The sequence below is a fragment of the Megascapheus bottae genome, chromosome 23, assembly GCF_031878675.1.
Source record: "Megascapheus bottae isolate mThoBot1 chromosome 23, mThoBot2.hap1, whole genome shotgun sequence".
Taxonomy (NCBI): domain Eukaryota; kingdom Metazoa; phylum Chordata; class Mammalia; order Rodentia; family Geomyidae; genus Megascapheus; species Megascapheus bottae.
The window spans coordinates 21,459,133-21,485,528 of record NC_143531.1 but is presented as its reverse complement, the minus strand read 5'-3'; the positions used below and the strand labels follow the sequence as shown (position 1 = coordinate 21,485,528).

The 26,396-nt window shown below is 44.5% G+C and overlaps 1 protein-coding gene across 1 annotated transcript; it reads right to left on the bottom strand.

The window, feature by feature from the left end:
- Tmem154 (transmembrane protein 154) lies at positions 1–25,520 on the bottom strand. Its single transcript, XM_090356584.1, has 7 exons — positions 25,457–25,520; positions 16,982–17,233; positions 16,858–16,896; positions 13,397–13,424; positions 12,307–12,392; positions 10,459–10,516; positions 1–1,889 (listed from the first exon to the last, which is right to left on the bottom strand). The coding sequence occupies exons 1-7, from the start codon at positions 25,518–25,520 to the stop codon at positions 1,874–1,876; spliced, it is 543 nt and encodes a 180-aa protein (XP_090212710.1). The 3' UTR covers positions 1–1,873.
- Positions 25,521–26,396: the final 876 nt, after the last annotated feature.

Genomic DNA, 26,396 nt, shown 5'->3' with positions numbered 1-26,396 from the left:
GCAGGTGCTAAGAGTAATGCTTGATTGGATCCATACTAACTCCATATATAGTGCCAGAATAAACTCAAAACAATACATCTGTCTGAGAATTGGGCTAAAGAGGCCAATACATTTCTCAGCTATAAACTCAATGGCATATTGATAAAGTTCATTTCTTCTGGAATTTGAAGTTTTCTGACATATTGAATAAGTAGACAATACTGCTTCATCAAAGTGAGATTCTAGGACTCCTACTTCTGAAAACATCTGCAATTAATTATTTGATAGGAATAGAAATTAAGGACTTGGGTGTTCAGAAGAAAAAAAAAATCTTCAATACCTAATAGAGAAAGAAGCAAATTGAACCTCCCAGAAAGAGAAATAAACTTAGGTAACAAACATGGCCAGAAGAATAGGGAAGTCCTGATGAATCGGAAAATGGCAATTTGGGCATAAATATCTGAGAATCAATGCAGACCATAAGTTGATTATGAGTATGCAAAGTAACAATGGAAACAAAGAGCTGTGTTAGAACGTGCTAATGACATGACGGATGATTTGCTGAAGTTAAAAGTCCAAGAAGATGGTCTTCTGTCAAAGCTTTAGGCAGTGTTGGGAGAGTCGTGGTTTCATACAGCCAAATAGTTGGATCTCCCATTGAGTAGAGAGACCTCCCTGGCTTGGAACTCTGCCTTTAAAATTAAAGGAACTCAGAAAGGCAGGATTAAGGGGTTCTGTCATGCATTAAGGCAGCCTTTCAAACACAAAATCCAGCAGCAAAAGTTTGGTTAACCTCATCTCCCATCAGTTTATATGTGGTTAGCAAAATAAATAAAAATTTTTTTCTCTCTCTTTTTTTTGTTCTTTCCTGGAACACAATATCAAGCGTCCTAGAAGAGCCAAGGACTCTCAATTTACTAGATTGCTCTTAAAAGGTCAGAACTAGAAAACAGGCTTAAATGGAGTCTGAACCTATGTGATGTGGGGGTTGGGGGCGGTTCATAGCCTTTCTGCATCTTGGGTCATTGTTTTCAGTACAAGGATGTTAACAAAATATCACATGGAATGTCGTCTGAGATGGACTGAGGAGGACCCGGTGTGCTGGGCTGAGGACAGGAGACTTATTCCAGAGTAGCAGGAAAGAATGCAGTGCACCCTGCCACCTGCCACACATTATGGCCTGTTCTACTTCTGTTTCTTTCAAATGACCTTAAAGATCTCTGAGAGGCAGTAGGGTGGCAGATGCCCCACCCACACATCACAGGCCAGGGAGGTGTGCTGAGCTCCAGGGCATGGGACACTTGAGAGGATGTAGCCAAGAAGGAAAATGCTGGTTCAACTGGGATGGTATAGACATTGCAATGTTTGCTTTGTTTGTTGTCTTTTGCCATCACTTACCCAGCCTTCAGGAAAGTTCTTGCTGAAGGAACTGAGCCATCAGAAGACTTGTATGATGAGAGGAAATTACCCACAGCTAGTTAGGTAATGAACTAACCCAGGAGACCATAGGGGAAATAGCTTCCTGATGTGAACCCTAAGAACAAAGCAGGAGGAGATTGGAAACTTCAGGTAGCCAGAGTGAGCCAGGTCAGATCTGAGTTGGTTGGGGGTGTCACTGGTCCACTGGAGCAGCAAGCAGCTCCCTGACTTGTTTTCCACCCTGCGAGCCCTGGCCCTCTGCCAGGGCTTTCCTAATACTTCTCAATCGCTCGTTCTTCCAAATACAGGTGATGGCATCGGAGCAGGCGTGGGTGTTGGAAGAAATAGCGCAACGTTCTGTGTCTCTGTTGATTTGAAATTAATTAAATTCATATCCTCTCCATTCTCTGTTGGCAAGCCCGGCAGCTCCTCAGGGATGCTTCTTTTGGAAAACATCAGCAACACACACACAGTGTTAGGATTCAGTGTCACTGTAAAATAAAATGAAAATAAATAACTAAAAGAACAATAGTGAATTTCCAAGGAGCAACGGCGAGGTGGCCACTCCACGGCAGAGGTGACTCCAGGGAACATGAAAGGTCAGACACGAATGCTGTCCAGCTTCCAATTTCTGAAACAAAGGTCAGTTTGAATTTCATATTCCATCTTTGAGGAGGAAAATCCACAGATGCCAAGCAGTAATCCCCAGCTCTCGTTCTAATGCCTCTCCCCAGAGAACCAGATGGATTGGGGGTTCCCTCCTTTAATTAAATCTAATCCGATTCTCTATGAATAGATGCCAATATGTCTTTGATTATTACTCTGTGTTTTCCCTCCAGAGTGTATGATTCTTGGGGATTTTTCTTTTCAAAAGCGCGTGTTGTGCATACTCACAGGGGATCAGCAGCACCTTTTCCACACCATTTTGAATTCATAGAATTGAGATTCAGTCATGTGCGTTGACATAAATTACAGACCTAGTATTTGAATGTGGCCATGCTGTTAGGTAAGTTAGGCTTTTGTTTTGAGCTCAGCTATCTCTGCCATATACATGGCTTCACAGCTGTTTGTCCCCAGTGGATCTGCCACCACCCTCAACTCACACCTTTATCTACTTTCCTAGAGAGCAGGCTTTCAGGAGCTTCCCAACTTGTTTTAGTGTTATATTCCTTTACTCGAATTCTAGGACATCTCTACTTCAGTGAATTCTGTCTCCAAGAAGTGCCTGAATGATGAGCTCATAAGTGTGCGTGGTCTCTCAGAGCATGTAGTCTTCTAACAACTCTTACTTCAGGGTTCAGCTCAGTAAGACATCATATGTTAGCCAGGAGCCATGGCACAGGCCTTAACCCCTGCTGCCCTAGAGTTGGGAGGCAGGTAGATCTCTTGACTAACTCTCCTGGAGGTCACCTTTAGCAACACAGGGAGATCCTGTCGCCAAAACAATCAGGAAACCAAACAAAATCCTATGTGTTCCGCAGTGACCTGCTTTAGATGCTAGGCCTGTAGATAGATCTGGCCATGGCAGGGGAGGGGTCGTCATGTACATGTCTGTCTGTGTGGTGCTGGTTGGTATACGTGATGTGAAGACAGTGGGGCAACCATAGAACAGGGGGAAGAGGACAAGGGCAGGACTTTAGGTGCAACTGGGAAGTGAACAAAAGAATCTCAATAGAAAATTGTACTTAGCATGGATATCTGATGGCAAATGAAGAAATTCTGAGGGCTCATTGTGGCTCAGTGGCAGACTGTTTGCCTACCATCTACCTCAAGGGGAATGGATTCTGCATTTCAGACTTGACACCCCACTCTCAGCAGAAATATTTGTTCTGAAGAGTAGATGCTACCACACCCTTTCATTGTGGCACCCTGGGGAAGGAAGTTTCACTTCTTAGAAATTGGGTGGCAGAGAGATAATCTTTCCAAGATCCATCTCTACAAAGCAGAAGTCTCAGAACTGCACACTTCTATTTGTGTGGCCTTATCTCCACATGTCAGCCACTCATGGTTCGAAGTCAACCCAGGCAGCGAAGTCTGTGAGACTCTTATCTCCAATGAAGCAGCAAAAAAGCTGGACGTGGGGGTGTGGCTCAAGTGGTAGAGACCTAGTCTTCAGTGAAAAAGCTAGGGGACCAGTGCCCAGGCATGGAGTTCAATCTCCAGTACCGGCATCACAAAACAAGTGGACAAAAAGGTTATAGATTACTGGCCCTTTTAAACTTACCTGGAATTTATGAAATATGATGGAGATTCTCCCACTAGGATAACTCATTTCAAGACCACTGAGTATGTATACCTACACTTGAGAACTGCTTGGGAATTTTCTACTCTGCTTCTTTAATAATTTTATTTGTTTCCAAGAATCTTTCTGACATCCCATTTCCCATCTCTCAATTGCTTATTTCCTCCTTTTAGAATTGTCCTATCTATGCTCAGTCTTTTCTCCAAATGAAATGTTTCAAAGAAACTGGTTTGGATGTAAAAATGGTCATTTTCACATGATTGTTTTTCATGCAGACACTCTCCATTTGTTCAAATCTTTTATTTTCTCTATGAAAATCTGAGGGTGAAGGGCTCAGTAGCAGAACAGATGCTTAGCATGTGTGAGGTGCTGAGTTCCATACCCATTAAACAAATATTTGAACCTTTAAACGTAGTATCTCATGCATTTAGATTTTGTTAGTGTTGCTGAGTAATTTTAATTTGCTGTGATTTGATGATGATCATAACGGTGGCTATTTTCACAAGTGGCTTTTCTAGCATAGCATTAAAGTATGGATACGGCTCAGTCATCCCTTTGCTGAGTGACCTTGAGAAAGTTAACCTTTCTTAGTCTTAGTGTTTCCCCCCCCCCCCCGCCTTGGTGTTGGTCCTGGGGTTTGAACTCAAGGTCTGGGTGCTGTCCCCTAGCTTTTTTTAGGCTCAAGGTTGGTGCTCTATCACTTGAGCTACCACTCCTCTTCCTACTTTTGGGTAGTTAATTGGAAATAAGAGTCTCATGGACTTTCCTGTCATGGCTCGTTTCCAACCCAGATCCTCATGCCTCAGCCTCCTATGTCGCTGAGATTACAGTTGTGAGCCACCAGTGCCTAACTGCCTTAGTGCTTCTGTGTCACCTCTTCTACAAATCATACCTAGTAATATCATGTACCTTTCAAGGTTGTTGTAAAAAAACCAAGGAGTTTCGTGTAGCTTTAGTGGGAAGGATTTTCCTCGTATGAATGAACCCTAGGTGCCATCCCCAACACCATACCTACATATAGAATAAAGGAGAAAATACAGATAGAACCCAAGGCTACGGGCCAGAGAGCTAGACACATGAGAATGAGTGTTTCTTACTTTGCAGACTTGAGCCAGTATTTGTGAACAAAACACTAGCTTGAATACTGTTTCAGATATTCAAAGGCTTTAAGAAATCATCTTTCAGGGAGGGGCTGTTGGGCAGTCAAGCACTTGTGTATGTTAATCCACAAGGCTGTAGAGGAAGGAAGGAAGGAAGGAAGGAAGGAAGGAAGGAAGGAAGGAAGGAAGGAAGGAAGGAAGGAATGAATCTGGGCCATCTGGAGACCCTCATCAATCCAAAGTTGCTTCAGCTTTCAGGGACATCAGGTCACCCCCAAGGGGTTGTCCCTTGGAGGCAAGCCCCTAGGGGCTGCCGGGCTGGTGAGTCAGCAGTCTGAGATATGGCCTGCCACCTGAGCCTGCAGGCATTTTCTCTCATTCTTTTGTTTCATAAGATGTGTTCGCTGCTGTCTGTGGTTGTATATCATGTCTGTGAAATGATCAAAAAAGGCAGACAATTCAAACTAACAAATCCTAGACTTCCTGTTTCAAAAAAAAAAAAAAAACCCTTGGCAAACTGCCACTGAATTGCAACAAATAAAATAAGGGCTCTTCCTGCAAACCTCTAAGGCTTGTCTCAATGTGAATAAGTGTAATTTTAGCAACTCATCTATGACAGAGGTATTAATGAGTAATTTGTCTAGAAGTGTTACAGGGATACATTAAGACTGTGGAACACCTTTCCTGAAAGCCTGTATATTAACAACAGGCTGACTAGCTGTAAAAACCAGTTGCAATGACTAAAAAGCATCACCACAGAAACCTTAAGAAGACATTTAATTGGCATGCTACCCACTAAATGAGGACAGATCCAACTCCAATCTCTTGTGTCCTGACTGTGCCTTTGTTGCACAGGGATCAGATATGTCATCTGCTCTCCTGGCCGGTCTATCTCATAACAATCCTTCTTTATATGACCACAGCTAAAGCAGCTTGCCTCCAAAGAAGGGAATAAGCCTATGCTAAACCTTTCTCATGCTCTCAAAATCAGTGTTGGGGCACGAAGTCACATAGCAAGTCATCATTATACTGTCCCTTCTCTTACCTTCCCACAAGAGGCCTGGCCTGGGTAGAGTTCTAGAGATCACATATCTGGCCGAACACCAGAGCCAGGATTAGGGAGTTACTAGTTAGTCCAAGGCACATACATCATGCCATAGTGAAGGCATAATCTGGACCACCTTTCAAGCAATGTTGTGCTTTTTATAGTAAAGCACACGTTCTTTCTCTCCTGGCATGGACACACACTCACACAGACATGAATTCAAGTGCCCACACACCTACATCTACAATGGTATTTGAGGTTAACCCTTCTGCAGGATTATAAAGTGTTACTTTGTATCTCTCATGAGAACCAGCCCAGATTGGGGGGAGGAGAAGGAAGGAAGGAAGGATTGGCACTTAATATTTGTTGATTTAAAGTATACTTTTAAATAACTTTTGAGGGACTCCGAAGGGAAAGAGGGAAAAACCCTAAAAATCAAAGAGGAAAGAATGGATGTGGCCACAGAGATTTGCCTGAACAGAGAGACCAAACAGCAAGAACAACAGCTACTTTACACAAAATTGCTCTTCTCAGGCCGGGCGTTTGGCCCAGTGGTGGAGTGCTTGCCTAGCATGCACGAAGACCTGGGTTCCATTCCTCGGTACTACATAGAAAAAAGCCAGAAGTGGTGCTGAGGCTCAAGTGGTGGAGCTCTAGTCTTGAGAAAGTCCAAGGACAGTGCTCAGGCCCTGAGCTCAAGCCCAGGACTGGCAAAGAAAAAATAAAATTGCTGTTCTTTTGGCACTGCGTAGGGGACATGTCATTCATTCACCAAATTCTGTCATGTGTCTCCCACCTGGTGATTCACTTGCTTGACACTTTTAAGTGTTATGGTTTTTAATCTAGAATTTTTTCTTAGTGTATGTAGTATCTCTTTTACTATACCTAAGAAAATATAATGAGACACTCTAGATTAGAGCTATTACAAATCTGCCATGTGAACTGGAACCAGCTTTGAGTCCCAGCTTTTCTCAGGCAGATTGTTTCTTCTATAATAGTTTTCTTGATGATGTGGTGCACCTAGCAGATACTCAATAAAATAATACCTTTTGAAAAACTATACAGCTATAAATCACACACACACACACACACACACACACACACACACACACACACACACACAAAGACAAAAAATAGTGAAGCGGGGCCCAGAGTTTGGCCTAGTGGTAGAGTGCTTGCCCAGCATTCACCAAGACCTGGGTTCGATTCCTCGGTACCACATACATAGAAAAAAGCCGGATTGGTGCTGAGGCTCAAGTGGTAAAGCTGTAGCCTTGAGAAAGTCCAAGGACAGTGCTCAGGTCCTGAGCTCATGCCCAGGACTGGCACAAAAAGAAAAAAATAGGGAGGTGATCTCTTCTAAATTCTCTATTAAACTAGCCTGGACTTTTCTGGAGAAATATTAAACTCATTTGTAAAATGCCATGGAGCTAAGAAAACATAAATGAAAGAACAAATAATAGAATTACTATCCTTTAAGAATAACTATGGTCTTTTATAGATTCTCTGACTTAATTTCTTAGGTAGTAATACATGGGCAACTAGACTATAGAAAACATGTGACTGTCTTATTGTTACTTTACCATACAGAATCATAACACTACCAGAATGTTTTATAATCAAACTCCTTCTTTTCCAACATTATTCTTCACTATAAAATCATCACTGTGGCCAAGATAGAAAGGGGAGGAGGATGAGAACTTGCTGGTGATCATCAATGTTTGTCTGTGCTTACCTATCAAGAGTGCAGAGAGAACTGCTAAGGGTTCCAGAAAGTTTCTAACTAGAAATGCCTCAAGGAAAAGGAAGAGGCTGCCTAGCCCATAGGGAGCCACGACAAAAGGCAGCTGTTTCTTCCTTGTTTGTGTCATATCGAGTGACATTTAGCAGTGTTTGGGAAGGGCAGAGTGAGACAAGAAGGTTTCTATGGAGAACTTAAACAATCAATCACAAACCCAACTAGGCAGACAGTCTTTTTTTAGTATCATCAGATGTTGACAATGTCAGTGATGAAATTCTCTTCAATTCTAGGACAGATTTCTCCCACTGTTTTCCTCCCACCCGTGAGAATACTATTCCTTTGTCCTATGAAAGCCACCTACCAGGGATTATGGGAAAAAATGCTAAGGTGAGAAATAAGAATAGAGAATTGTCTCCTCCCCCACAATTGCTTTGCTATCTTGTCCTATTGTTTTCTCTTAAAGCATGAAAACTTTCACATGACTTTCCCATGGTGTTTTGTACTCATTGGTCCTTACTGAAGTGTTGTGCTAGTGGTGGGTGTGCACTCAATGGTAAAACACTCGCCTAGCAGGTGCAAGGCCCTGACTTCCAGCCCCGGCACCAATTAAGAAATCTTGTGTTGAATTCTCAAGAAAAATGTCCATTCAAGTGGAAGAGGGAATAAGAGATGGTAATGGCAGGGATAAATATGATCAAAGTATATTGTTCTATATGGTGGTATATGAAAATGTCACAAGGGAACCTATTACATTGTACAATGAATATATGATAAGAAAATGTAATTTTAAAATGTCAAGCCATATATGGTGGTAGATAATCTCAGTACACTGGAGGCTGAGGTAGAAGAATCTCAAGTTCAAGACTTGACTCAAAATAATTATAAAAACAAAACAAACCCCTATTCAATGAGGACAGGAGAACTGACAGTACATACACAGTTCAGAAAGACTGGAAATTCTCAGCGTTAACAAAGGAATCATACGGAGATCAAGTCTGCACACACCTAGCATCTTAAGTATGGAGTGATCATCAGATCCCCTCTCTTTACCAAAGTGAAGGGGACTTACTGTCAGACAGAAGCTCCATGCTAAAGATCCAAGATGGCAGAACCCGTGAATGGATTCTGGAAGTCTGTGTTAATCAGAAGGATGGGTAAGCATGCTGTCACTAAATTCAATCTTCTGTGACTGTTATTACTTTCTGAAGCATTAAATTCACCTCTAATGCTTAAGGCATTAGAGGACAGAGGAGCCTCTGAGGTGAATGCCAGCAGGAGACTCTGGGTAGTAATGACATGTCAATGCAGGTTTCTTGATTGTATAAAGGTGATGCTATGGTGGGAAAGGCCAATAACAGGGGAGAGTCTGCTTGAGGGGGACCAGGGGCATAGGGAATTCTTATACTCATTTATATGGAATCAAATCTTTTCTAAACTATTGTTAAGTCTTCATATTTAAAAAACCCAGAGATGTCAGAAGCTGGTGGCTCATGCCTGTAATCCTTGCTTCTCAGTAGGCTGAGATCAGAACATCTTGGTTCAAAGCCAGTCTAGACAGGAAAATCTATGAGACTCTATAAAAGTAGAGCTGTGGGCCAGGAGCTTGGCCTAGTGGTAGAGTGCTTGCCTAGCATGCATAAAGACCCAGGTTCAATTCCTCAGTATCACATACATAGAAAAAAAAAAAAAGCTGGAAATGGTGCTGAGGCTCAAATGGTAGAGCTCTAGCCTTAAGATAGTCCAAGGACAGTGCTCGGGCCTGACCTCCAGCCCAGGACTGGGGGCGGGGGGAAAGTAAAACTGGCTCAAAGTGGTAGAGCACTAGCATTGAATGAAAGAGCTCAGGGACAGCGCCTAGCCCATGAGTTCAAGCCACTCTGTGATGGTGTCATATAGGGAGAAGTTTGGGGTGTCAGCTCTTAGGTGAGGCTCAGGAAGAGGCAGACAAAGGAGCCAAGGGTGAGAATCTGACTACCTCATCCAGCTGTCTCATAACCAGTCTTTGCGGCAGTGAAGGGCCTGGGGCGGGGGGTGGGGGGGGTGCCTGGTGACAAAACTGCATTCTGGGAACCTTGAAGATGACTAACACACAACTCCCATAATCATAGAAGAAGAGGAGGCGGGTGAAGTTTATCCTGCTTGAAAACCCGCCTTGATCTGTTTTCACAGCAGTGTAGGCTTCCCCTCTCAGTAAGGCTCAAGTTCTCGGCTTCTCTATGTTTCATCCCTGCCAGAACTTGATGCTCCCCAAGTTCACGGTGGTGATAGAGCAGGTCTTCAACTTGTTACATCATCTTTCCTGTTTCCTTCAGGCTCTTGACTACACACCCTAAACATGGACATTTCTATCCTCACAGAAGGTAAGTGGAACACGATTGTGGAGTGCTAATAAATTAGACCCAAGCCCCAACGCACTGAAATTTTCTATCAAGCAGAGCCACCTAGTGGTAGAATGGAAAACATATTTTTAAGTTTCACTTTTTTTTTTTTCTCCCCATAATCATTCCATCCAGGTGGGTTACAGTTTTGATTGTTATTATAGTTCTTTCAACATTTACTTTTTATTCTTATTTGCAATGGCATCCTTTGAAACCATCCTCTCCATCTGTTTCCTTACCAAATATCCATCCTTCCAAGGTAAACAAATCCACTTTGTTATCATCGGAAAGTCCATGACTAAAAACAAGTCAACTTGTCTCTTTGGAAGGGCAAGGAAATGCCAATATTAGTTTACTCCTAAATACAGAGGGCCACTAGGATGTTTATTTCACAGTTACAATGCACACTTCCTCTTCTCCAGCGGACACAAACATACCTCCAGGTAAATTACTGTATAAAATCGATGTGGAAAAATGGGGGGAAAAAAGTACCATAATGAGTTCTAGCCTCTTCCCACCATCCTCAGATAATCTGTGACAGAAATGAAAAGTACCTGGGGTTGTGGTTTGATTCCTTTTCTTCTTTCAGGGTAGGTAAACATTCACAGTCAGCTAGAACAGAATAAAAGCAAAGTCACCTTTAGTCACTGAGATTCTCTTTTCCATCCACAAAACATATATCACTGAGCATCGACTTTCTCTGGTGTGTGGTGACCTGCACAGAAAATGCCCCACTGGGGATTTCTAGAGTTAGAATATTAGTCATGGCAAGGTTGTGGAAATGGAGAAAGCACAAGGAGTACAGATACAAGACTTCACCTTGCCTCCTTATGGGGAAAGGTGCAATTTATCACCGCATGTTTGTCCAGTCCCCCTGGAAGCCTATCATTGCTTTAAAGATAGAACCTGCTTCTTTCAGGCCAGACACTGGGAGAAAAATGTCTGCCTCTGAGGTCCTGGAGTGTCTGAAGAACAATGTCAGTCAGGCCACGCAAAGAAGAGTGGGAAGCTGAGTCTTCCCTGTCATTCTATCTGTTATTTTTAAGGAATAAACAGTTCCACTGGGTCTATCCCAGATCTACGTGTCAGACTAACTCTCTGCATTAGTTGCCAAATACAGATGCTCTTGGTGATTTTCCTGGCTCTAGTGAGCATGACAAGATCATGATTTTGTGTTACACAAAATCTTAGGCTCAAAAGGAAATAGACCAAAAGATTGTCTTGGAGTGATGGAATTATTTCTTCTTTCTCGTTTTTATCATGCTCTGATTTCTATTATGCATGCACATGACAACTAGAAATAATAACATGTAACTCTAAGCCCTAACTCAGTGACCTGACCTATCTTTAAAGGCTTTGAAAAAATAAATAGGAGATTGCACAAGGTAATTGAGAGGTTTTAATCTTTAGGAAAGCTCATCGTGACAATTTGATAGTACCATTCTTCTAATAAAAACATTGTGAATTTGAGAAAATTGTATTTTTAGAGTTTGGAACCCAAATGTTCCTTAGAGCATTTAAATATGAAAAATATATATTCATATAAATAGTGGATCTGATCATGGAAAATAATTCATTAATTTTTAAGAAAACATAGATGTCATTTTTAAAGGTAAATTATTGATTTAATGGGAAGCAGGGAGACATATACAATAATTATTGCCAGCTATCAATTGGAAATCATTATGTGAGAATACTTATATTTCCATCTATATTAGCCCTGTCCAACAGAACTTCCTACAGTGATGAAAATGTTTTAGTTTCATCCTATCAGATATAGTAACCATTGATTAGAAGCACTGAAAACATGGCTAAATCTAATTCTATTTTCATTTGCTTAATTTAAATCACCATTCTGGGTTATTATACTGGATAGTATATGTCCATGTGTAGATTTCAATGATAAATAATACATATACGGTAATGCCAGATGCCTTATCCAGAAATTTTCACCTCAGATTTCCTTGCTCAGAAAGAAAAAAAAAATAAGATCCAGGTTAGGGATGAAGTTCAAAGTTCTTGGCTAGCAAGTGGGAGGTGCTGAGCTGGAGCCCCAGAACAATGTAGAAAAGGAAGAGAGGGAGGGAGAGGGGAGGGGACAGGAGTTGTGAGGAGGGAAAGGGAAGCAGAAAGGGAAAGAAAGGAAAATGGAAGGAAGAGACCATCATTTTCTTTTTTGCTTAAAAAAATTCATTTCAACAGCTGGTACACAAAAAGAAATGGCAATAACTAACAGGGATATATAAGGACCAGGAAGGCTGAAGCTGGTTACCAGTGTGCAGGAAATGGAACGTGAACTGGGCTGTGTCTGGCCCCAGGATTTATTGAGGCATTTACTTATGACATGGTTGCAGCCTTCGATGACTACAGAGGAAAGCAAAATGCCTTCAGTTTCCACTCACCACTTCTATTCATGGTGTGCATCCATTTATCAAGCTCTTCCATCTCGATTTCCATGACCGAGGGTGTATCCTCCTCAAAAATAGGGCTACACAAAGAACAAAAGCCTTGTTTTTTGGTTTTTAATGCAATGTGTAGAACTTCATTTGCGGACTCTAGAACTGAACTTGACTTAGGATCTGACCCTGCAGGCTAGCCTGTAATGGGGAGGGGCGCCCTACTCAGAAGAGTATCACCCTCTAACAGGAGGAATAGTGGACACTACCACAAACCCACATGGATTGTTGAGCCGGCCATGTGAGTGTACAGGGACCGGACATGCTGCTCTAGAGGTAGAAGTCAGGACTGCCCCGCCACTCAGGGGAGTTACCACATTTAGCATTTTAGCTTTGCTTAATTTCACTTCTCTTTCCTTGGGGTTTTTGATCAGTACCCAGATCAAGCGGCCATTCTCAACAACAGATAAACTTGGTCACATCTTCCTTCCATTCACAGACTTTTCTGAGAGCATGGAGCTGTCGCTTTCAGAAATCCCCTCCCTCAACTCTTTAGGGCTCAGAGTCTCCAGGCAGCAGATAGAAGTGGTTAGAGAAGACAGGTTGGGGAGGAACAATCATTTGTTTTGAACACAACACAGGAAGTTCACTGGGAAAAGGAAGTGGGCAATTTCTAAACCTGAGGCTACTGGGAGTGCCAGGGTGGCATAAGCCCAGACAGATCTGGGTGGAGTCTTCTATGAATCTCAACTCCTCCCCACTTCCTTCTCCTGTTCCCTCCTTTTATCCCTTCCCCACCCCTTCTCTTTTCTCTTGCTGCTTCACAAAGTACAATCTTTCTGCAACAGCTCAAGTATCTTTCCTGGTTATCAAATGTCTAGTCATTATATATAAGCCAACTTTCCACATCAAGGGACAGAATATTTAACTACAAGGCACTGAGCATTGGTAGAAGTCAGAAAACGACTGGGGGACCCAGTGAGGATCTCCCCTCCAATTCCCTAACTATGCTTTAGCAAGCCAGTGACCCCAGCCATGGTGAATCCCAGAAACCCAGGACACAGGGAACAGTGTGGGAGATGGGGGAAGGACTCACGCTTTCAGGGTTTCGCTTCCCAGTTCATCTACAAAGGAATAAATGTAAAGATCATGTTAGCTTTGCTCCTCTGTGACACTGTTTCATTAACAGTTGAAGCCTCCTTTGCAAAGAGGCTGAAATAGCTTAAGCGAATCACATTCTTAAAAGGAGTTAAGAATTAACGTCCAAATGCAGACTGCCCTATGGAAATGTGGGGGGGTCCTCTTGGGGGCCACACAAGGAGGTCGGGAGCAGTGAGGGAGAGAAAGGGTTAAACCAGAGAGCTTTTGCTTTGACTCACTTCAACAAAAATGTCTATAATGACTGGGCACTAGTGGGTCATACCTAACTAACTCAGGAGGTGAGGATCTGAGGATCATGGGTTCAAAGTCAGCCAGGGCAAGGCAGTCTGTGAGATTTGTTATCTTCAACTAACTACCAAAATGCTGGAAGTGGAGCTTTGGCCCAAGTGCTAGAACACTAGCTTGGAGCACAAAAGCTCAGGGACAGCATCCAGGTCTTGAGTTCAAGTTCCAGGATCAACAGAAACAAACAAAAAAATATCTGAAGTGTCCCTGCTTCATCCCTTTACAACACAGCATACTGTGCCAGCATCCTCTTGTCCTGCAGTAGGGTGTGCAGGACTCATGAAGAACCCCACCCCCTTGGGTCTTCATTTACTCCTGTTCTTTCCCTGGCTGGATCTCTTACATTCCTGGGTCTCAGCTTCAATTTTTCATTCAAAGAAGCCTTCTTTTCTCTTGCGCCCCAACTCACTTGCCTCCTTTACAGTACTGGCCACAATTTCTCATTGATCGTCCATCAGTCTGATGGTGTTTGTTTGGCAGCTCCCACTGGCCCAAGCTTCCCAGAGGGCAGGGACCACGTGTGTGCCTCTGGCTGTGCCCCCTTTCTTGCCAGCATAGTCCCTGGCAAATGCCTAGTAAATATTTGCTAAATAAGTGAACTGGTACTCGTCTCAATGGTCCAGCCCTGGGGTTAAATCCAATCTTTTGGGGGCTCAGTGTTATTGTTACTTTAATGGTGAAATTTTCTGACAGCCTGCTGTTTTGGATTGGAGTATGAGTTAGGTAACTGCTGACAAAATGACTCTCCTGTAAATCAGACTCCAGATCAACATGGGGAAAGAACGAGAGAGCCTCATGCCCTGGTTCCAGCTGTTTCGTTTAGTGGGAAGACCAAAATACCAAGGGAAGCAGTTGATGCCCAGTGAGTCAGTGCCACAGGACCCCGGAACCCCTTCTAAGGTGACAGCTGTGAGCATCGCTGCTTGTCCAGGAGAGCTGGGGCACAACTTTCTGTCATCACTACTCTCCTTTGGGGGGGGGGCGGCTGTACACGGCACTCTCTCCCCTACCCCAGGAGAAGCCAACAGTTTCTGAAGCTGCTTGAGTCCTCACACCTTAGACTGAAGGTAGGGAGGCAATGTCCTTAAGGGTTTTTACTATAAATAAAGCCCCTACACGATTAGCCCTCCCTACAGGTGACTCATAAAGACCATCGTTGTCATTCCCTCCTTCTGGCCCTCCCCACCCTCAATCTCCCAGACAGCAAGCAGCTGCACACCACCACCACGGTGGGCACGGATTTATCTCTATAATCTCAGTGCCTGCGGGCTCAGAGGTGAGCGAGAGCTAGCTTGCATGCAGATGATGGAAGTTTAAAAGCCCATTACCCAAGTGCTCCAGATGTACCAAATGGGAGCTCCTGTAATCAGTATTAAAAGAGAGCAAAAAGCCTTCTGCGGCCTCATCTTCCCTGCTCTGAGGCCATTACCCCCTGGCCCAGCCACCATGGCAACAGAAAAACAGCTGGGAGAGCACACAGAGCCCAGCATTAAGCCAGGAGGAAGACCAATTACTTGTCCTTAGCAATCAGGCCCTGCCACTCTACTCCACCTGGCCTGCAGGGTTTTAACTGCCACCTACTCCCTTGGCAACTCAGGGCAAATGCAGTTCTAGGCAGTCCTCCTCCCCACCTGATTCCATTTTGCTTCTTTCAGTCCTTCTGTTTGATAGCCTCTCCTCCCTTTCCTTTGCCTGACAACACCATTTCCAGCTCCTCTGCTCTGTCCCTGGGTGGCAGGATTGTTGGGCTTGGGGCTGGGGCAGGAGGCTCTGGCTCCGTGTTGGCAACTGCACACGAGTCTGTCTCCCCAGAGATGTAATGAGCACAACCAGTCTGTTTTGAGCAATGATTTCCTGCCAACTGTTTTCTCTGCAGTTCTCTCAGACGCCCAGCACATGAAAACACTTAGGAAATGTTAAATAGCACCAACTGCAATTTTAATGTCTGCAGTTCCAGTAAGGAAGAAAGCAGAATGTTCAACTATACAAGGTTTTTTTCCCCCTTTTCCTGAACACGGAAAGAGAAAAGATAATTCAGGAGCTAGGGGCAGAAAACTCAGTGGTTTACCCATGAGATTAACAAGCTTGAGGACCCAGGTTCTGCCCACATACCAAAAAAGAAATAAAAAGTAATTTCCAATCAAGTTTCTATGTTGCATTTTTTTAAAACCTAGTAAGAATCATGTGCAAGTTTTCTTTTATCCCTGAGAATAAAAGATGTTCTTTTTTTCTAAAAAAAAAAAAAATTAAATGGCATGGGTGGCTCATGCCTTTAATTCTAATTAGTCAGGAAGCTTAGTTCTGAGGATCACAGTTCAAAGCCATCCCAGGCAGTAAAGTCCATAAGACTCTCATTTCCAATAAATTACTCTGAAAGGCTGCAAGTGGCACTGTGGCTCAAACGGACGTGTATGAGCCTTAAGCAGATGCTTAGGGACAACATCCAGGCCTTGAGTTCAAAGGTGGCCTAGGCAACACATTGAGACTCTCAACAGGAAAAAGAAAGACATGCAGAGTCCAGGCAACTCTGTTGACTCCTGTTTTACTTTAGCATACCCTGAAATGTTAAGCTGTACAGAAACAAGTATCTCCTACCCACTCAGCGTCACTTCTGCCAGCCCACCAGGAAAGGCGAGACTCTTCTTCCCCAGCAACATACAGCTGCTCAGCTGCTGGCTGTGTAAGCCAGCCTTTACTACTCCTGCTGAGGAACTGAAGGCTGGCCTGGTATGGGGACAGTGGGCAAGGCTTACTGGTCAAAGCCACAAGGTCACAGGCACGCTGTGAGTAGGGATAAAGAACATTGAGCTAGTCTCTTCTTGAGACTATTTAATAGTAAGTCTCTAACTTCTTGAAATCTTCCTTGACATGTATTACAAGTTGCTAACTACTGTAAGCCAACCATGCTGCCTAATTTTTAAACATCTCAGTCCCTCAATCTCATCCCCAACTCCAGAAACAGATGTCAAGATAACACTCACATAAATGGGGACCAAGACATGAGAAAGGGTATCAATGTTTGTGAAGTAATGCACCTTTTATATGGTGAATATAACCCTTCTATTAATTACAATTTTAAAAAAATCTTAAAAACAAAAAGATAACACTCACATGTCTGCAAAGCGTTTTGAGATCCTTGGCTAGAAGGCTCTGTGAAAAACAAAAAGGTACTTGTGACTGTTTCTTAAAGTGTGTGGAGCAAATATCTGAAAACAAGAATATGACAAATATTTACCTTGCTTTGTTTTCTTTCTTTTAAAATACATTGCAAGGAGAACCACGGATATAAGGAGAAGGACCAATAAAACCAAGGGAATCAACACCATCAATAGAAACTCCAACTGATTTTCATTCTCAGCCAATTGCGTGGAGTTTGTCTCTTCAGTTAACGCATCTGTGGTCAATGTAGTGAAGGTAGTTGGTACAGTCGTTTCTTCTGGAAGTGAGTCTCCCGACAGCTCTGACAGCTCTGAATCCTGGTCAGTACCTGTGGAATCATCTATGAAGTTGTCATCGCCATGGAGACAAAGCTAGTGTGTTACGGTTCTAATGATTTTTAAATTTATCCTAGATGCATTCAGTGGTAAACTTGATCCATAGCACTTGCCTACCAACTCAGTGTGATGCCAAGTACTGATTTAACATAAATGGAGCTCAAGCTGACAATATATTATTGAACATGGAGTCAGAGCCCAGAGATAAAATTCCCACAAAGGCGGGTGGTTTGGCCTTGACCAGATACTTTGGACCTGATTAAGCAGAGGACACTGGCAACACTGTCATGTCAAAGTGATTTCCAAAGTTGTGGAATATTCCATGTTATGCCTTGTAGGAGTTTTTTTCTTAAAGTTTCTGAATAAATTTAAATCCATACTTAAAGTACAGTTCTTGCCACATGATATGTTTATATATAAAACAATGGTATTGAAAGAAAGCTCACTTTCCTAGCAAGTGAAAACAAATAAAAATGTATAAGAATGAATTTTTTTGTAGTGTTGGTGTTTGAACTCAGAGCCTCACTCTTACTAGGCTGGCACTATCACCATACCTCCTGCCTTTTTTACTGGAGTTATTTTTCAGATATGGTCTTGCACTTTGCCTGGGCTGGGGTGAACCTCTGTCCTCCTGATGTTTGCCTCCACACATGGCTGGGATTATAGATATGAGCCACCTTGCCTGGCCTGTGTGTCCTACTTTAATTTTTCATTATTTTTATAAAGGTGTTGCTCAGAGGGTTATGGTGCATAGTCAGTTAATGAGTACATTTCTTTTGGGACAATGTCACCACTTCCCTTGCTCTCTCCCAGTTTTCCCCTCCTGTCCTCATCCACAAGTAAATTTTTGGATTGACTGACTTTGTTCCAGGCTTTCAACCTTCCACTCTACTTTCCCTCCAAAACTGGAAGCTATGTTAAAACTTTATAAAGTGTAGCCACAATGTGGTAAGCAAGAGAGAGGAGCCCATGGTCTTGAACCTTCAGCCACCTTAGTACAAGAGGTAGCTTGTGACACAAACCCGCAGAAGGGAATGGTTCCCCAAACCCTGGCATTGGCCTGGCTCTTTCCCAGGCTCCTCATCCCATGTGCACTGCAAGCAAAGCTGCCAGGAACTCAGAGGCCTTTGCAGCAGGCAAAGTTCCTGGTAGAACATTTAGTACTGAGTCCCCACTCCACCTATGGCCCCAGAGAAGAGAAAATAGAAAAGGACACAAACCAGCAAAAAGAATGAAGACTTCAACAATCAGGAATGAAAGAGAAAGAGAAAGAAGTGTCCTTCAGGGGAGGGGAAGAGTATTTCACTATGAGGCAACTCTGGTCACAGGTGGCCCTTGGTTGCAGTGTGAAACTAGAGGGGCTGGAAGTTGTCTACCAAGGCCATCCTCACATATGTTCTATATTAAGCCTCATTTGCACTGATTTTCTAGGGGCTATTTAAATAATGACAATCTCATTTTTTTTTTTTACCCTTTAATGAGACTCCCAGGCACCCATCCTCATAGCCTTCCTTACCACAGTCAACTCCAACTCTATGATAGGCCCCAAATAATAAATGCTATGGCATTCATCAAATGCTTATTGGGGTGCTAGGTACTAGGATAAACATGGATAACCTAATTTGATCTTCGCAACAACTTTCTCGGCCACATGTTGCAGATGAAGAAACTGAGTGTAAATATCTTTGCCTGGGGTGCAGATTTGTCACACATAAGACTTTGAAGCTGCTTTCTCCCAAGCATCGTGACAATACAGGGCTGTTGTCCCCCCGCCCCCCCAAAAAAACCTCCCTCTCAAGGCTGAATACTTGTACACCAGAGAAGTGACACATCTTTACCTTGATTCCACACGCTTTAGCTTTGGTTCCTCAATACTCCCCCTCCCCCCCGCCTCCAGGATGCCACAAAGGAGTCAGCAGAAGGCAGTTTAGAGGACCTATCCTCAGATACAACTGTTCTCCCCATACCCTAGTTAACAAACCATTTTTAACCTTATGCACACGGCCTCGAAACCACCGAGCAGCCTCATGTTCCCCTCCTGGTCTCCAGCCTCCCCCAAGAAAAGGCCATTGGAGTCCAGGGTGGCAAATGCCTTCCAGGTAAAGCTCACATCTCGAACCTCAAGATCAACACCAGTGAGGATGTCTATCAGGTTCATTTTCTCTACCAAGGTGAGGGTGAACGGACAGTCACGTATCTAAAGCAGCAGACAGATGAGACAGCGAAAAGCTGCAAAACCGACTCCTTCCGCCTGCAGCGACCGGGCCCCGCAGACCAGGCTCTCCCTCGGGGCCTGCTACCTATAAGGGGCCTCTGTTCTCCCGCCCCTCCAAAGACTGTGCTCCTGATTGGTCGAGGAAGTAGACAAGGGCCGCGAGGAGTCTCGCGATTGGCTCTCCCGCTTTGGAGCGCAAGCACAGAAGCAGCCCTGTGATTGGATCCTACATCTCCACGCACGTGCATGGAAAAGACGCCTGATTGGTTGGAGGCTGAGGGGGACCCACGCTGAGGTGAGGGGGAGGGCGCACAGCTAGAAAGAGCGCATGCGCGGTGTGAACTGGCGCGGGGTCTTTGTCTTTATTTCAGCGGAGTCACTGTTCCACCATGCTGGAGCTGGATCCGGGTCTCACCACCTATCCGGAGGACCCTGACTTTCCCTCACCACCATGGAGGCGCACCCAACTCTTTCAGGAAGTGAACACACAGATAGGCGTCGGTCAGACCTGGACTCTAGACCCCTGGCAGGGCGGAAGGAAGCAAGGGCTTCCCTCCGTCGGAGGCCTGGGAAGGCGGCGGTCGGCCTGGCCTGGCGCTGCCAGTGGCCTTCTGAGCCCCGAGGGCTCCGGCGGTGTCTCTGCCGTCCCCCGGGAAGCTCGTCTGCAACACTACTTCCCCATCTGCCGCTGTGTCTTCAAGTCAAAATTGAGACATGCGGAGGGCGTGAAGGGTGGGGCTGGGGCCAAGGTGCTGGGCGGTGGAGCCGGGCGAGCCACAGAGGAAGAGGGGGCCTGGGCGTTGGGCCCAGTGGTAGAGGGCTTGCCTGGCAAGCACAAAGACCCGGCTTCGATGCCTCAGTACCACGTTCATGGAAAAGGCCAGAAGGGGTGCTGTAGCTCAAGTGGTAGAGCTCTAGCCTTGAGAAAGACCAAATACAGTGCTCAGGCCCTCAGCTCAAGCCCAGGACTGGCAAAAAAGAAAATTAGTCCAGCATAGTAGAGAGAGAAAAATCTCCATCTCCAGTAATCTGATATACTTGGGAACTCGAAAAATTCTCCTAATGCACAACACCTAGAAACACTGGATGAAATATAAGAATCAATCCGTTAAGGAATAAATCTCAAGAATGCAAGGAAGCCGGCATGGTGGCGCACGCCTGTAATCCTAGCTACTTAGGAAGCTGAGGCCTGAGAATCACGGTTTAAAGCCAACCGGGACGCAAAAGTCCATGAGACTCTTATCTCCAACTAACCACCAGGAAACCAGAAGTGGCTCTGTGGCTCAAGGGGTAGGGTGGTAGCCTTGAGCTGAAGAGTTCAGGGACAGTGCCCAGGCCCAGAGTTCAAGTCCCACAACCAAACACAGAGAGCGGGAGAGAGAATGCAAGGAAATCCTGTGGGTCCAGAAAAATTGTGGTTGTACTTAAATTATAGAAGAATGAGAATCCAAAGCTATGCCTGCCCGTGGGATTTCCTAATATAAAAATTTGGACGCCAAGAGATAGAAGAGTTTATGTGAGTTTGTAGGGGAACTCCTGTTCAGCCACTGGGTCAGAAGTGGAAGGTAAAATACAACACAAAATTTCAATAAGGTGAGATCATCCTGCTTTTCTGGAACCTGGCCATCCTCTGACTTTCAATACTCCCCTATCCACTGGCATGTTCTTTCTCACTAGAAATCACTTCTGCACCTTTGTTGTTTTTTCCTGGGTTACTGACTTGGTCTGGCTGGTTTGCTGGCTTACACCTCTCCTGAGGTTTTGGTGTCTCCTCATGTAATTCTTGGAAGCTGGTTGCTTATGCCATGCTTTCCCTATCCCTGGGCTGGTTTTAAGCCTGAGGTTCAATCATGAGTTTTCCTCCCTGACTCCTCTTCCAAAGCTTACTTTGTGATGTCAAGACAGGTTGCACTGGCCAAGTACTGGACAATGGAGCACGTCACTGTAACTTGGCAGTGGGATTGGCCATCCTGCATGTGCCACGTCCTTTCCTTCATACCCATGAGACTTCCATCAGGAATAGGAGTGAACAGACACAGGGAGCAGCATGGTTAGGGCCTCACAAACTTTACATGAAAGCACATGGGTAATCATAGGCTTAAAGTAGACATAATAAATCAAGAACTAACCAAGCCAAAGTAGAAAGGTCCAAGACATTACAGATTAAAACATGATACAGGTTCTAGAAATGCCAGCTGTGATCACTCAAATCCAAAGCCCACTGGGCGGGCTAGGTGGCACGATTACACTGATCCACCCAACCACCAACCCCACATCTCTGCCAACAGGCGAGGCTGGGGAAAACTGCAGGTTACATTGTTGGTTTTGGTTTTTGTTTTTATGGAATTGAGCCCATCCCAGCCAAGACCTTCCCTTGTCTGGCTTCTTGGGATCTGGAATGGGAGAAATAAAGGATGTTCAGTTTTACCCCTCTCTGCCTGTGTGGGCTTTTGCTGTATTTTTGGAGAATGTATATGTTGTTTTGGTATTTGTATGTGTGTGCGTGCATGAATGTGTGTATACATGTGTGTCCATCTGTTCATCCATGTCCCAGTCCCCCTGAGGTCATTTGGCCATTGGGATTCATTCCCAGAAGGACTCTCCCATAGTGCCTCCACTTGACACATGCCATTCTTTCTCCCTCCCTGGTTCCCACACCTGATGCCATTCTTCCCATCCAGAGGCCTCACGCTGTGTTTCCTGCTTCTTGTCGCAACTATACTAATCCCCAGAACCTCACAAGGCTCCCTACTCTGTTGCAGCTCCTCCTTCCCCCATGACAGCTCACTAGATCTCAGGTTTTAACCCTACCCTTACCATCCCTTTTCTCTGAACCAGTTTCAGCACAATGCAAACACACACAGCTCTGGGTTTAATATGCAGTGACCTTAAAGACAATAAGGGTTAGATGATGGGCCTAGAGCAAAGCAGGAACCAGAGCCCTAGCTTTCCAAACTGGAAACTACACAAAGATGCTGGCAGAGCCTGCATCTGAACTAGGGTGTGTTGGAATTCTGAGGAGAAACCTCATTTACATCTACTACTTAGCTATGCAGCCCCTGGCAACTCTCTTAAGCCTCTCTGGGCCTCAGGTTTCCTCATATGCAAAATGGGGATAATAGTCTGCACCTTATAAGATGGAATTGCTAAGTGTCTAGAACAGTGCCTGGCATATAATGAGCAGTATATCTGGTGGCTGCCATCATTATTGATATTGAAAGGTTGGATTGTCCCCAGAACTAGCAGATGGCAGTTGTGGTCACTGAGACAAGAGGTGCCATAAAGTTTAGCTTCAGTTATGCAAGTGGCAGCTGCTTCTTCTCATGATTCCTCTGATAATTATATGGATCTTATTCTTCTAAAACATCCCAGAAATTTTCCTAATACTCATGATTAAACCCAGAGTTTGACTACTGAAGCAGGGGCTAATTCCTTGCTTCTTTCTGCTGCACTTTCTGTCCTCCCTCCTCCCCCCCACCCACCTCCCTACTCCATATCCTGCTGTTTGGACAGCATAAAGCGACACTGATAGGACTCCAGGTAAAGAAAGAAGCTGGGATGCTTCCATGCCACTTCAGGATGTTGCCTTGAATTTGAACTTTCTGAAGATCCTATACTGGGCTGAGATATAATAGTCCAAAACTTTTAAAAACAGGATCCTCTATTTGATCAAAATCCTGCTGTATTTGCATTTTTCTCCTGGTGACTTCCAAACAGATTATTTCCCTTGGTATTCTGCTCAGTCTTGCTGTAGGCTGTCTGTATGATGAGCTGCTGATTCAGAGGGAAAGATGCCAGCCTCTTGCAATTGCAGGTATTATAAAATATTGACTGTTGGCTGTTTGCAAATGCTTAATTTGAGATAGACCTCAGAATATGCTTTCAAGGAAGATGGTCAGAATGTTCAGATAGAGGATGGATCTAGTGCACATCCTCAGGTGCATCTGGGGTGGGGGGAGTCCAGAGAATCAAGTGTGTGATCAACTCATATCCCGAAGTCTCAAGCCCCACTAGCTCCAAAGGATAGACATTAATTTTAAAGTGAAGTCTTGATTTGGAATAGCTTTTCCCTTGACAGTTGCCAAAATAATCACCTTTTATTGAGTGGTATTTTAAAAGTGGGCATTTTGGGGCTAGGAATGTGGCTTAGTGGTAGAGTGCTTCCCTAGAATGCATGAAGCCCTTGGTTCAATTCCTTAGTATCACATAAACAGAAAACACCAGAAGTGGCGCTTTGGCTCAGGTGGTAAAGTGCTAGCCTTGAGCAAAAGAAACTCAGGGACAGTGCTCAGGCCCTGAGTTCTAGCCCCAGGACTGGCAAATAAATAAATGAACTAATTAATTAATTTAAAATGAGCATTTCTGCATCTTTGACACATGGGAAATTCAGGCTGGGCCCAGTAGCACAGAGGCATAAAGCATCCCTTCCCACTACAGGAGTTCTCCTGGCACTAGAACACTACCTGCTAGCAGGACCGCCTCAGTCTTTAGAAATCAGCCTCATTTCCATTCTAGGAATGATTCTGGTATTTTCCAACAATAGCTCCAATTTATGCTGAGCTCCTACAGGATCCGAGGAAGGTAGAATTGAGCTAAAGAAGATTTCCCTGGCTCTCCTGGCCCTTCCATATTCTCAGTACCAGCCAATCAATCACCTTTGACTTTCCCCTTTCTGTCTGTCTGTGTGTCTCTCTCTCTGTCTCTGTCTCTGTCTCTCTTTCTCTTTCTCTCTCTCTCTCTCTCTCTGTGTCTCTCTCTGTCTCTCTCTCTGCTCACACATGCACACACTCACACACGCACATTCCAGATGCCAGGGGCTACCACCAGGAGGGAGAACACTTAGGGAAAGTGACAGCGATGGGCTGACAGGCTCGGAGGTTGGGTACAGATTGCTTACCTCCAGGAAGCAGCCACCTCTTTGAGTTCACTGCTGGTGCCCTCATGATATTTAAAGAACTGTTTCACATTCTGCCCCACAGTGGAAGCGGGAAGTTCTCACTGACAGAAACCATGCTGGCAAGTCTATTTACCCAGGGCAAGTCAACAAACCCTAAGAGGCAGTGGAGGGTGATTTTGCTTGGTGGAGCAACTGTCAACGAATAAGTCAATTGCTATTGTTAGTCTAAAATAAAGACTAATTTGTTTTTGTGCCAGTCCTGGGGCTTGAACTGAAGCGCTGGGCACTATCCTTTAGCTTTTTTGTGTGCAAAGGTAGTACCTGGCACTTGAGCCGCAATTCTACTTCCAGCTTTTTGGTGGTTACTTGGAGATGAGTATCATGGATTTCCTGCCTAAGCTGGCTTCAAACTGAGATCCTCAGAGCTAGGCCCCCTGGGGAGTGAAAAACATAAGCCAGTGGCACCCAGCACTCTTTCGTTGTTTTACATTGACTATACTCAGATTCATTTTCTAAACAAACCTGCATTAGTAACCATCAATGCAAAGAAAATATCCCCTGAAATTAAAACCAAAGGAAAGCAAATGAAAGAACTTTCTGGATGTTACAGAGCAAACGTCTGGTAACTCCTCCAATAATTTCCTGTTTACATTTTTTCCAACTTAGCCCTTCTCTTTAGTTATGTTTTTCAGTAGTAAATTTCCATACCCCAGTTTTTCCAAGAAATTTTTGGAGCCAGCAGACTTCTTAGCCCACAAAATTTAAAAGTGAATGCAGGATTTAGGCCTCAACTGATTGAAACAGTCCTTTTCCAGAACCTGCCAAATAGTTTATGGTTTTTTAATATGCCTGTTAAAGCTGGTACATTATGGGAATCCTCATGTCTTAGAAAGCAGATTGAAGGAGGCTTAGTGGGAGAGAGAGAGAGAGAGAGAGAGAGAGAGAGAGAGAGAGAGAGAGAGAGAGAGAGAGAGAGAGAGGCAGTCAGACAGACAGCAAAGTTCACACTCCACCCCAGCCTGCAACCCTCCCCCGCCCCTCCTCTCTCTCTCAGAGTCCTGTAGCCATGGTACCCACAAGCCTTACCAGCTGGAGGTCACTTACCCTGGCCAGAGTGAAGGAGCACAAGTCCCAGGGCCCAGACCAGGGCAGCCTGTGGAGAGGTCATGTCCACCCTTGGGTTTGCTCAGGATGCTGCCTGTGTGTCTATGCTGAAAGGCACTCCAGCCTGCCTCAAACGCTCATATTTCCTGTTTCCTGCTTGCCTGGGTCGGTGCTCACTTGAAGAAGAGGTGTTTGCATTTTTTTAGGAAGTGATGTAACTGCAGGAGCCTGTCAGACCAGCAAGGATTGCAACAGAGAAGTTACTCGCCTAGCACTGATTCAGTTAGCATGCCTTCCCATCCCTTCCAAGGCCCAGCCTCTGCCTTCCAAACAATCTGCCTTGCTCTGATGGCACTCGAGATCTGGGCTTGGGGGATGCCTGGACCACAAGCATTTGGGCACTGTGATTTTGTGCATTCCCTAGGTGAGTGTCTGGGGCTGCCTAGAGCCCAGGGCAAGCTGGCGCTGTCCAGAACTCAGAGCTGATGGAAATGTGTTCCACTAGCGCTGTCCAATTCAATAGCCATCAACCACATCAGCTAATGCCAAAACAGTGTTTTATTTTATTTCCTATTAAATTTAAACAGCTCTGCACGGTTAGTGGCTGTGATGTTGCATAGCTGAGGCCTAGGAAATAGAGAAAAACTACTAGCAGAAACCCAAGCTCTCTAACCAGTCAGGACCATCACCCTCCCTCAGTCCCTAAATAGCTCCTTCAGGAGAGACTCCCTCCGGAGGACAAGCCCAAAGATTTATTTCCAAAGCAGGCTCTGCCAGGTGGGGTCTGACCTTTCCTTGTTATATAGCAATAAGTTTCCTAAAATATGTTAACCTGGAGCACAGTAGGACTGGATGGAGTGAAGAGAATGCCAAGAATGCAGGTAAGAGTTCAGTGCAGATGGTTTATGACTGTAATCCTAGTTACTCAGGAGGGAGGCTG

Coding starts and splice junctions, on each gene's coding strand:
- Tmem154 (XM_090356584.1), bottom strand. CDS start 25,520: ATGACCTCTCCACAGGCTGCCCTGGTCTGGGCCCTGGGACTTGTGCTC. Junction 17,234..25,456: donor GCTCCTTCACTCTGGCCAGG/GTAAGTGACCTC, acceptor ATGATTCCACAG/GTACTGACCAGGATTCAGAG. Junction 10,517..12,306: donor GCACACCATGAATAGAAGTG/GTGAGTGGAAAC, acceptor ATTCTGTTCTAG/CTGACTGTGAATGTTTACCT.